We start from the raw sequence: 12,778 nt of genomic DNA on the forward strand, positions 1-12,778 counted from the left end.
TATTGCGCATGCGCAATGTTCGCACTGCGACTGCGCCAAGTAAATTTGCTATGCAGTTAGGTATTTTACTCACGGCATTACAAGGTTTTTTCTTCGTTCTGGTGATCGTAATGTGATTGACAGGAAGTGGGTGTTTCTGGGCGGAAACTGGCCGTTTTATGGGAGTGTTTGAAAAACGCTTGCGTTTCTGGGAAAAACGCGGGAGTGGCTGGAGAAACGAGGGAGTGTCTGGGCAAACGCTGGGTGTGTTTGTGACGTCAAACCAGGAACGACAAGCACTGAACTGATCGCACTGGAAGAGTAAGTCCCGAGCTACTCAGAAACTGCACAGAGAAGTCTTCGCAATTTTGAGAACCTTTCGTTCGCAATTTTGATAAGCTAAGATTCACTCCCAGTAGGCGGCGGCTTAGCGTGTGCAAAGCTGCTAAAAGCAGCTTGCGAGCGAACAACTCGGAATGACCCCCATAATCCACTGCGCAGCGCTGCACGGAGAATATTTCAGTCATTTATATCACTACCTACCCCAGTGGTGCTTACACTCTGTATTCCCTGTCTCTCTCTCACACACACACACACACTCTCTCTCTCTCTCTACAGGACGCTAAGAACACAGGTAGGGGCGTAGCATAGTGTTGGCCCGCCCACCTTGCAACGTCATCATCCTACCAGCCCCCCCCCCCCCCCCCCCCGCCTTCTGACTGCACCACCAGCCCCGCCCCATCCCGTGCGATTGGTCCGCTGCCCTCGGACACGCCCACTCCCTAGGCATGGCGGAAGTAGGCAGACGTCAGCATGTTCGGAGTAGAGGAGCGGCCGCCCCGCCGCGGCCCCCAGCACACAGGGATGAGGGACTGGGGACGGAGGCCGAAGCGATGACCGTCTTCGTCAAGCTGCTGGCGGCCGTCTTCTACGGCCTCAGCTCCTTCTTCATCGTCGTGGTGAACAAGAGCGTCCTCAGCGGCCACAGGTACCGGGGCATCCGGGGACAGAGTCCATGGTGCGGGGGGAGGAGGAGGAGCGGAGGCCGGGGACAGAGTCCAGTGTGAGGAGGGGCGGGAGGCCGGCCGGGGGATGTGTGTGATGCTGCCTGGGTCTCCGGGGATGTTACACTGTATCATTCATTCTTCCTGTTACCCTGTATCCGCCCGCCCGCCTGCCTATTACCCGCCTGCCCGCCTATTACCCTGCATCCTTCCGCCTGCCTGTTACCCTGCATCCCTCCCCCTGCCTGTTACCCTGCATCCCTCCCCCTGCCTGTTACCCTGCATCCTTCCGCCTGCCTGTTACCCTGCATCCTTCCGCCTGCCTGTTACCCTGCATCCCTCCTCCCTGCCTGTTACCCTGCATCCCTCCTCCTGCCTGTTACCCTGCATCCCTCCTCCCTGCCTGTTACCCTGCATCCCTCCTCCCTGCCTGTTACCCTGCATCCCTCCTCCCTGCCTGTTACCCTGCATCCCTCCTCCCTGCCTGTTACCCTGCATCCCTCCCCCTGCCTGTTACCCTGCATCTGTTTCCCTGCATCCCTCCTCCCTGCCTGTTACCCTGCATCCCTCCTCCCTGCATCCCTCCTCCCTGCATCCCTCCCCCTGCCTGTTACTCTGCATCCCTCCTCCCTGCCTGTTACCCTGCATCCCTCCCCCTGCCTGTTACTCTGCATCCCTCCTCCCTGCCTGTTACCCTGCATCCCTCCTCCCTGCCTGTTACCCTGCATCCCTCCTCCCTGCCTGTTACCCTGCATCCCTCCTCCCTGCCTGTTACCCTGCATCCCTCCTCCCTGCCTGTTACCCTGCATCCCTCCGCCTGCCTGTTACCCTGCATCTGTTACCCTGCATCCCTCCTCCCTGCCTGTTACCCTGCATCCCTCCTCCCTGCCTGTTACCCTGCATCCCTCCTCCCTGCCTGTTACCCTGCATCCATCCCTCCCCCTCCCTGCCTGTTACCCTGCATCCCTCCTCCCTGCATCCCTCCTCCCTGCCTGTTACACTGCATCCCTCCCTCCCTTCCGCCTGCTACCCTGCATCCCTCCCTCCCCCCTGCCTGTTACCCTGCATCCCTCCCTCCCCCTGCATCCCTCCCCCTGCCTGTTACCCTGCATCCCTCCCTCCCCCCTGCCTGTTACCCTGCATCCCTCCCTCCCCCCTGCCTGTTACCCTGCATCCCTCCCTCCCCCCCCCCGCCTGTTACCCTGCATCCCTCCCTCCCCCCCCCCGCCTGTTACCCTGCATCCCTCCCTCCCCCCCCCCGCCTGTTACCCTGCATCCCTCCCCCCGCCTGTTACCCTGCATCCCTCCCCCCCTGCCTGTTACCCTGCATCCCTCCCCCCCTGCCTGTTACCCTGCATCCCTCCCCCCCTGCCTGTTACCCTGCATCCCTCCCCCCCTGCCTGTTACCCTGCATCCCTCCCCCCCTGCCTGTTACCCTGCATCCCTCCCCCCCCCTGCCTGTTACCCTGCATCCCTCCCCCCCCTGCCTGTTACCCTGCATCCCTCCCCCCCCTGCCTGTTACCCTGCATCCCTCCTCCCCCCTGCCTGTTACCCTGCATCCCTCCTCCCCCCTGCCTGTTACCCTGCATCCCTCCTCCCCCCTGCCTGTTACCCTGCATCCCTCCTCCCCCCTGCCTGTTACCCTGCATCCCTCCTCCCCCCTGCCTGTTACCCTGCATCCCCCCCCCTGCCTGTTACCCTGCATCCCCCCCCCCCTGCCTGTTACCTTGCATCCCCCCCCCCTGCCTGTTACCTTGCATCCCCCCCCCGCCTGTTACCTTGCATTCCCCCCCCCCGCCTGTTACCTTGCATCCCCCCCCCCCCGCCTGTTACCTTGCATCCCCCCCCCCCCGCCTGTTACCTTGCATCCCCCCCCCCGCCTGTTACCTTGCATCCCCCCCCCCGCCTGTTACCTTGCATCCCCCCCCCCGCCTGTTACCTTGCACCCCCCCCCGCCTGTTACCTTGCATCCCCCCCCCCGCCTGTTACCTTGCATCCCCCCCCCCCGCCTGTTACCTTGCATCCCCCCCCCCGCCTGTTACCCTGCATCCCTCCCCCCCCCGCCTGTTACCCTGCATCCCTCCCTCCCCCTGCCTGTTTCCCAGCATCCCTCCCCCCTGCCTGTTTCCCTGCATCCCTCCTCTTCCCTGCCTGTTACCCTGCATCCCTCCTCTTCCCTGCCTGTTACCCTGCATCCCTCCTCTTCCCTGCCTGTTACCCTGCATCCCTCCTCTTCCCTGCCTGTTACCCTGCATCCCTCCTCTTCCCTGCCTGTTACCCTGCATCCCTCCTCTTCCCTGCCTGTTACCCTGCATCCCTCCTCTTCCCTGCCTGTTACCCTGCATCCCTCCTCTTCCCTGCCTGTTACCCTGCATCCCTCCTCTTCCCTGCCTGTTACCCTGCATCCCTCCTCTTCCCTGCCTGTTACCCTGTATCCCTCCTCTTCCCTGCCTGTTACCCTGCATCCCTCCTCTTCCCTGCCTGTTACCCTGCATCCCTCCTCTTCCCTGCCTGTTACCCTGCATCCCTCCTCTTCCCTGCCTGTTACCCTGCATCCCTCCTCTTCCCTGCCTGTTAACCTGCATCCCTCCTCTTCCCTGCCTGTTTCCCTGCATCCCTCCCTGCCTGTTACCCTGCATCCCTCCCCCCTGCCTGTTACCCTGCATCCCTCCCCCCTGCCTGTTACCCTGCATCCCTCCCCCCTGCCTGTTACCCTGCATCCCTCCTCCCTGCCTGTTTCCCTGCATCCCTCCTCCCTGCCTGTTACCCTGCATCCCTCCTCCCTGCCTGTTACCCTGCATCCCTCCCCCCTGCCTGTTACCCTGCATCCCTCCCCCCTGCCTGTTACCCTGCATCCCTCCCCCCTGCCTGTTACCCTGCATCCCTCCCCCCTGCCTGTTACCCTGCATCCCTCCTCCCTGCCTGTTTCCCTGCATCCCTCCCCCCTGCCTGTTACCCTGCATCCCTCCCCCCTGCCTGTTTCCCTGCATCCCTCCTCCCTGCCTGTTACCCTGCATCCCTCCTCCCTGCTTATTATTATTATTATTCTCCTTTATTTATATGGTGCCACAAGGGTTTCCGCAGCGCCCAATTACAGAGTACATAAACACATAATCAAAACAGGACTTACAGTTAAAGACAATATAGGACAAGTACAGGGTAACTAAGCATAACTACACCAGTAAACGACACTGAGATAAGTTCCAAGGTGGCCAAAAAACTGCGGGATTTGGTGCAGTTGAGGATTATTAAAGTAAGAAAAGGATAATCACATGAGGGAAGAGGGCCCTGCTCGTGAGAGCTTACAATCCCCTGTTACCCTGCATCCCTCCTGCCTGCCTGTTACCCTCCCTCCCCCCTGCCTGTTACCCTGCCTGCCTCCACCTCCCCCTGCCTGTTACCCTGCCTCCACCTCCCCCCCTGCCTGTTACCCTGCCTCCACCTCCCCCTGCCTGCCTGTTACCTTGCCTCCCGCCCCCCCACCTGTTACCTTGCCTCCCGCCCCCCCACCCCCACCTGTTACCTTGCCTCCTCCGCCTGCCTGTTACCCCCGCCTCCCTCCCCCCTGCCCGTTACCCCACCTCCCTCCCCTGCCTGTTCTGCTGTATGTGGCTGCAGCCATACCATAGCGGGGATACCAGTATTACACCTATCCCTGCCCTGATCATATTGCAGTTCTATAGCTGCTGCTATTATTGTAGTGCAATATTCATACTGTGCACACACGTTATACGCTGTAATGTAGCCGGCTGCTGCTATGTGTGTACAGATGGGGGATGGAAGAGAGCAGTTCTGGGGCTTTACCCCCATCCCCCTGCTGTTGTGCCCCTACTCTTTCTCTGTCTGCCATCAGGGGGTTTCCTGTTATTACCCCTAAGCTGCCCTGTATGATGTAGAGTCCTCCATGCATGGGGGAGGGATGTTAGAGTTGCTGTGACTTGTTGCGTCTCCCCATACAGGCTGATGGTACACTGAGAGTCTGGGGGGCTGCCAGTATAAGGGGTGTTACATTGGATTGGGCCCTAAGGTCCCGTGTGTAAGATAATCTCCCCTCCTCCAGCGTTGTGATATCGTTGTATTACATGACGATGGTCTGGGAATATATTCTAGCAGGTGGATCAGAGTTTGCAGTTTGCCTGAGGCTGTGTTATCTGCTTTTATAAAGACTGTGGGATGACTCTGTGGGGACCTAATACAGAGTTTGTGAAGGATTTGTGCTTTAGCATCTCACTACAATCCTCTGTTCTCTACACTGATAGTATTGTAGTCCCTGACCTAGTTACTGATATACCCCCTACCCCCCGCCCCCCCCCAGCTGGTATGGAGAATACCTTCGTTTATCTTCCGGCACATGGCGCCTAGGCGGTCCTCCCCCTGGGCACCACAACAGCCTACTCTCAGTTCTTGGGGCAGGAAACCTCTGCTCACCGCCTCAGAATGTTGACCGAACTGCAGGATTAGCACTGTGCATAGCCATAACCCGGACATCAAGATCCCACTTCTGCCTCTTTTTAACCTAATTTTGATTACATTGATCTGTTACACTTGTCTCCTCACATACGGACTAGTTTCCCCTCATTGGTGGATGAAATGGATCACTAGTGAGGGGGGGGATTGGTATTGTCCGTAGGGTGAGACCTGGCCTCCTCTGCTCTGAGATAGAACCACTTTACATACAGACACCGCTATAAATGCGCCATCTTCACCCCTGTATTGCATTTTAGTAATGTGGCTCTGCAAAATGTGACCCCTGTTAGCAACACAAATGTCCGCTCCTCCGTAACCCCAGGCTATACTTGTCTACCTGACCCTCTCCATGAGGGAGAAAATCTCTGTTCCTGGACTTTCCTGGTAATGTATGATTGCCATCACCTGTGGTAAAACACCTTTCTTATCAATTACCTAGCTCACCACAGGTGATGGCAATCATACATTACCAGGAAAGTCCAGGAACAGAGCATTTTCTCCCTCATGGAGAGGGTCAGGTAGGCAAGTATGTAGACCCAGGCACTCTGGCATAAATGTTGTTTCCAGTCTCATTTGAGGTGGGTTTTATGCGCAGCGCCTCCTGCAGGTTGGTCTGTGTAAATGACCTGTAGCAGAGGCCGACACCCCCCGGGCAATACCAAATATTCCTCATGTTTCAGTGCTGCCAGTAGTAAATGGACAGACGGCATTACCGTGTACATTGGATAAGCCATGCAATGCCAGCTCCCACTGAGGTCACTTACAGTACATGAGGTCTGATCTTACAGTGCAGCCTGTAAGGCGTCCTCATACAGATACTCATCACATCCTTTTATGACTTGGAGACTCATTTGGAAGCTTGTTGAACCTGTTTTGTTTACGGCTTATTATGGATAATTGACCGTTATTACAGTTCCACCATTTTCCCATAATAGACCCTTTTTGCTTTTTTATTTTATTTATTTATTTAAATCCATTTAATCTGCAGTTGGGGCAAATGTCCCCACCACGCGCCCCATTCCCCAGCATGATAACATGAATATGACTGTTCCTGATGTAGTGCTCATTGGTAAAACAAGAGTTATCAAATTCAAGACGCAAAACAAATTTGATTTAAAAAAAATAAAATAAAAAAAATCAGTCCCTGGCCCAGTGGAGCTTACAATCTGTACTCCCTACCACACGCACAGACACTAGGGTTTAGGTTTTCTTAGAAGCCAATTAACCTAGCGCTAAGTTTTCAGATATGTGGGAGGAAACGCTGTAAAACAGGGAGAGTACATACAAACTCCACACATATAGGACCTTGGTGGGAATCAAACTCAACCTCCGTACCATGAGGCATCAAGCTAACAGTGATAAAAATGTAGGCCACCAATTCATGGCGCACGTTGGTTCTGCTCGCACAATCTTCTCCATCGTGTATAAGTGACTGGCAATACGTGTTTCATAGACCCACGCACGCACACAACCTCTCTCTATATAATGCGTCTGATCCTTTACAGCAGGGGATGGGAACTTTTGGCTCTCCAGCTGTTGTTGAACTACATATACCAGCATGCCCTGCACAGGTTTTGTTATTTGGCCATGCTAAAACTGTTTGCAGGGCATGCTGGGATATGTAGTTCAACAGCTGGTGGACCATCCCTGCTTTACAGCATTCTTATGTGAAATACTATCTGACCCACTGCACACATTCCTCACCCTATAAACCTGCAGACTCATGTCCCAGCCACTATCATCCTACACTGGAGAGCAGATGTGGTCTGACCCCACATGCCGCCGGCAGCAGCTAGCTCCTCGTCACACGTGTGCAGCGCTGGCTGATCAGAGGGGAAATAATGACGCTTTGTTCTCTTGCAGGTTCCCCTCCTCACTATGTGTTGGACTTGGCCAGGTCAGTAAGAACCCCCCCCCCATACGCACGTCCCCATGACGCAGCGAATACTGACTGCTCTTGTGTTTCTTACAGATGCTGGCGACGGTGGTTGTGCTCTGGGTGGGAAAGGCTCTGAGGGTGGTGCATTTCCCAGACTGTGACAGGCACATACCTCGAAAGGTACGTCTGAGAGTCCCGACCGCCGCTTTGATATCCTGTGGAACGTTAAAATGTAATTACGCACTATACAGCAGTTGGTAGAACATGAAGGAGAGAGAGAGATAAAGTGGATAAATTGCTCAGGGGAACAAATCGGCTTCTAAAGCCGCGTACACACTTGCAGATAAGTTCTGGAGATGCGGTCAACACTCTGATAATTCTATCGTGTCAACCGGATCTTTACCCGATAATTCTATCGTGTGTACCCTGCTTGCCTGTCATTTGTGACATGGTAGTTGGGAGCTGATCGGTTGGTACTTTATCTCTCTCCAAAGTTTGATCAATCTCCCTCAAAGCCTGATTTCATATCTTGTAAGAAGTACAACATATTACTTTGATAAAAATCTGTCGTTTGATTGGAGGATGAGGGTTACGTTACATTTGTTCCATGTTCAGTAACCCGGGATACGCTAATGTCTATATGTTTTTTCGCAATGACATGTTTAGTAACCTCTGCCGCTGATTGGCCGGTTGTGACCCCTTTGGGTGCGGTGTCCGCTTCTGAACTGTACAGTGATATCTGTGAAATCTCGGGGGGAAGTCTTGGCGAGAGATAAAGTCAGGAATGTCCCCACAACGGTCACTTTACAGGCTGTGCTACAAGAATGACAGATGGAGGCCGTTTGCAATCAGCAGATGGAGACTTGAGGTTACTGTTATCTCAGCTGGTTCCAATCTGCCAGCCGCAGTGTAAAGTGGAAACACGTGGCAGGGTCTCGTCCTCCTGGACTGTGGGGATTCCTGGCATAGAACAACCACAGATTTGGGGGCTGACGCTGTTCTGTAATAATCTAATTCTGTCTGCAGCTAGTGGTGTATGTGATGTCCCCCTAGTCTCACGCAAGCAAACACTTTTATTACACTACGTAACACAGAGGGTTTTATTATAGCCATACTTCTGCATCCAACAAGGGGCAGACTTTGCAGGGAGGTCATTTAATTTTATGAATGCTCCTTTCAGTTAATGCCCCAAAACCTGCAGCCTGAGCCGGCGTCTCCAGTCGCTGTGTACAGGACCAACCTGACGTACCTAAACCTCTGCAGGGGGTTTGTTGCCTGCAGGACAGAAATGTGTTCACCGGTGTACGTCTGTTCCTTTCTACGCATATGAGCCACCAGTTTCTGTAATCAGCCTGTTCTGTTATGCTGAGTGGCCCCCTGGGGAGTCCTCCAATAGGGCCACAGCGTGCCTGCATTTATTCCCTCCCTATCACAGTTGCATTATTGCTGCATGTGTTTCTAATAATCCTATTAATTATCCACAGCGTGCATGCTCTGCAAATCTTGGTTTTGCTCTGCCTGCAGAGCTATATCCATCTGAGTGCGCACCACCCTAGTTTGCAGACCTAGGTGTTTTGCAGCACCAGAGAGCTTTGCTCTGCTGTGTAGCTAATACGGGATTTGTAAATGACCCGAGTTGGACGGGTACTTCTTAAGATCAAGCTGGTCTTGTCTGAACCGAACTTATCGTGGCTTTTCGGCTGCTGTAGCTTTTACCTCTTGAGAGCCGGGGGGATGGGGGGGAAAGGGATTGCTCACGTTGGTACAAGGTGACGCAAAGACGCAGTGACAGGAGATAAAGCAGGGTGCACTGCGTCTCGTGTTCTACCCTCATCTCAGCCAGGCTGGTTGGGAGTATTTTAAAGGAGTGGCAACAAAGCGGAGATTAGACGGAATCCTCTGCCTTTGATAAATATAGAACAGAAGTTGACGTCTACGTATTAAATGACTGGAAAGAATGTGTGAGCTTGGTGCTGTGATTCCCAGTGCAGCCTCCATACACATTGCATTACATTCTAACGTATTGCAGATGAGGCCTAAAACCAGTCCGACCGGGCAACAGTTCCAGTTTATCTGCATAATGGGGTGTACGTATCAATCATCGCGGTCACTGACAGACGGGTATTTTTAGGTTTCCTTCCGTTAACCCACTTTTCTGGTCTTATGGCATAGATGCGTGTTGTTGGTGACAGCCGCCCCTCCAAATAATTGTCTCTCTGTTTCCTTCCAGACGTTTCCGCTACCTCTGTTATATTTTGGAAATCAAATAACCGGTCTGTTCAGCACAAAGAAACTAAAGTGAGTCTGACGCACTAAATGCCTCTCCTCCTGCGTGGACTAGGCTTTGGATAGACCCTCTGAACCTTAAATGCAGTTTGGCGTGAGATAGATAAATGTGTAAAAGTTGCAGGAGTGTAACATAACCAAAGATAGAGGAGTAGTTATGGTGGGGGCAGAGTTTTCCCCTATGCAGGGCAGACTTCCTGATGGTAAATCTTTCTCATACGCTTACCAAATGTGTCAGTTTGTCAGTGGTACTTTCACATATTCACTTTGCACATTGGTTGTCTACCACGTGGTACTGCATCTGGTCTAGCTTATAGCTCGGGTCACAGTATGGGGAGATGTATCAAGCCCATTGCAATTAGTCAGCTACCCCTAACATTTTATGGAATGTACGTAGTAATTTGCAGCTAGAAGTTGGTTGCTCGGAGCAACTTCTGTATTTCCACTTCTCCACTCTTTAGAAGTCTTCTTGATACTTGTCCGCCTATGGAATATTTATTAAATCTTAGAAAGAGATAAAGTACCAACCAATCAGCTACTGTCTTTTTTTACTAGCACAGCCTGTAAAGTGACAGTTGGAAGCGGCGTGGTTGGTACTTTCTCTCTCTCCAGGAGAGATCAATGGAGAAAGATGATGGGTCTTTGGGACGAATTTAAAAGTAACATTTGTTCCCTAGGCAAGCAAAGTGCTGCAAGGTAAGTTGGAGACACTATATAGAGGTTAGGAAAAGTCCTGCCTAAAGAATATTATCCATTCCGCTCTCCATATTGCCGCTACATTCAAGATCGTGCAGAACGCTTCCAATCCGCAGTAGCTGAGATTGACGTAAGCCGTATAACCTGCCCAATTGTGAGTCTCGGGGGGCTGAATCCATCGCTCTTGCAGAAGTAAGGCTGGTTCCACGTCCAGTGTCGCGCTGGTCATTGTGGCACATTCCTCCCTCCTCAATGAGCATATGTGCTGGTGGTAACACCCCGTAAAAAGCCACATATTGGATACATCAACTGCGTTCCAAGAAGTGGTAGCTTTCCATCCGTTCCAGAGCCTAAGGCGGTGTCCGTCTCCTTCCAGGAATGTGCGCACGGGTGTATGGATTGTGTAACATGTCACTGTTTAGTCGCCCGTAGTGTTTAATCACTTTCCCTGGTCATCATTTCTGCAACGTTGTGGTTAGTCGGCAGACGTGCAGGAATTCTGTAGCTGTGAAAGTCCGGGTAATCGGACACTAGCTTGACTGATACTCTGCATAATCCTCGTTTAATAGCCTATAAAAAATTCCCAGGCGAATTGCAACTGGCCATTGGTGGTGCTGTAAAATGGTATGTGAGACGATCACGTGTGTGTGACATTCAATCCTGGTGCAATCCCTTTCAGCCAGGTACCCCCAGATGCGTCATAATTAATGTGGCGTCTGGCGTTTCCATTAACTTTATAAACTTTTTTTTTTTGTTTCCATTTTTGAATACTTGAGGCTGATCTATAAAATGCCATTTCCCGCATCCCCCATGTTTTTAGTAACCGTTCCGTAAAGCATATTGCTATTTAACCCTGACAAATGTTATCTGAAATAGAACAAAAGCTTGAGGGACAAACGAAAGGCTTTGATTGTGGGGAAAGTATATCTTCTCTGCGCAGACTGCCGTGTCGGCGGAAGGATCCTCAAACCGTGCTCCCAGAGGTCTATGTACAATCCTTGGAGAGAGGTAAAGTACAAACCAATCCGCTTATAATCACGTTACAGGCTGCGTTTGTTTGAAAAATGTCAGCTAGGAACTGATTGGCTGTTATTTTATCTCTCTCCGAGGTTTGATACATCTCAGCCCGCCTATTCCTTGTTTACACTGCACTTTAGTTCTGGGAACGTCCCGGGCTTTTGGCTTTCATACTGGACCCATCTCTGCCCTGTGGAACGTGGTCTTCAAGTTACTACATCATAACCTGTATTGACCCATCCCACTGACCTACCGTGGGTTATGCCTCCGGTGCGCGAGTGACATATTTGGGGTGTGATGGTCCTTCCTCAGCATCTAGTGGAGAGCTAAGTGTAGACAGGTGTGATGTCATTGGGGGTGTAGTTATGTCATGAAAGGGATCAAAATAAAATGTTATTATTTAGTTTATTACTTTGCCCTATATGTGACCTCCAATAATGTTGCTACGGTTACAGATTGCTAGTAGTCTGTTGTATCGGGTGTGGCATGGTATGCCGGCGGCCGGGCTCCCAGCGACCAGCATACCGGCGCCGGAAGCCCGACCGCCGGCATACCGTCAGCGTGGCGAGCGCAAATGAGCCCCTTGCGGGCTCGCTGCGGGCACAGTGGCGCGCTACGTGCGCCACGCTATTTATTCTCCCTCCAGGGGGGTCGTGGACCCCCACGAGGGAGAAAAACTGTCGGTATGCTGGCTGTCGGGATTCCGGTGCTGGTATACTGTGCGCCGGGATCTCGACAGTCGGCAACTTGAAGACCACCCCTTGTATCAAGTTGCGCAGGTACATAACGCGCATCTGTTTCATTTTGCAGCCTCCCGATGTTCACCGTCCTCAGACGCTTCTCAATCCTGTTTACAATGATGGCTGAAGGCTTCTTGCTCAAGTAAGTGTCTCTCTCTATGAGTTATGTACTAAGAGATGTGAGCGCTCTAAGATTTATTCTCCTCTTTCTTCTTATTACCTTTGTTTTATGTGACGCCAAAGGGTTCCGTAGCGCTGTACATAGTGCCCTGTATATACAGCAAATGACTAAGTATATCGGTGGGTGATAAAACGGGATACATAATTACAATCTATAGATTATATAATTACATAGAGACTGATGGGGAGAGAACTCCACTCCCAAGAGCTTACATTCATGAACCCTTTGGGTGTTCTGTAATAGGTTCCACATTTACAGAACCCGGGTGTTTTCAGCACGTTTGCCACTAAATTTAAAGCACCAATTAACTATACCAGCAATACTGCCTAATACCAGCCCTATAAAGTTATTGCTGCTTTAAATTTATAGCAAACTCGCCTGAAAACACTGGTTCTGTAAACTCTGAACCTGTTACGTGACCCCCATAGAGGGAGTTGTGACAGCCTAGCGGGGTCCGTGCTGCACTAGGTACCCCAGTTACTGCATGTGTTGGCCGGCCTGTATTACAGTACTGTTATACGTAAATGT

General features: G+C 52.2%; 1 protein-coding gene across 1 annotated transcript in view; it reads left to right on the forward strand.

The window, feature by feature from the left end:
* The first annotated feature begins 737 nt into the window (after window positions 1-737).
* The window catches only part of SLC35D1 (solute carrier family 35 member D1), a 31,506-nt gene continuing 19,465 nt past the window's right edge, over window positions 738-12,778 (forward strand). Inside the window, exons 1-5 of the mRNA XM_063939138.1 lie at window positions 738-967; window positions 7,315-7,348; window positions 7,424-7,510; window positions 9,561-9,628; window positions 12,140-12,211. Of these exons, the coding sequence (XP_063795208.1) occupies window positions 768-967; window positions 7,315-7,348; window positions 7,424-7,510; window positions 9,561-9,628; window positions 12,140-12,211 (461 nt within the window). The 5' untranslated portion in view covers window positions 738-767. The remainder of the gene's footprint in view (window positions 968-7,314; window positions 7,349-7,423; window positions 7,511-9,560; window positions 9,629-12,139; window positions 12,212-12,778) is intronic.

The sequence above is a fragment of the Pseudophryne corroboree genome, chromosome 9 (genome assembly GCF_028390025.1).
Source record: "Pseudophryne corroboree isolate aPseCor3 chromosome 9, aPseCor3.hap2, whole genome shotgun sequence".
NCBI classification, from domain to species: domain Eukaryota; kingdom Metazoa; phylum Chordata; class Amphibia; order Anura; family Myobatrachidae; genus Pseudophryne; species Pseudophryne corroboree.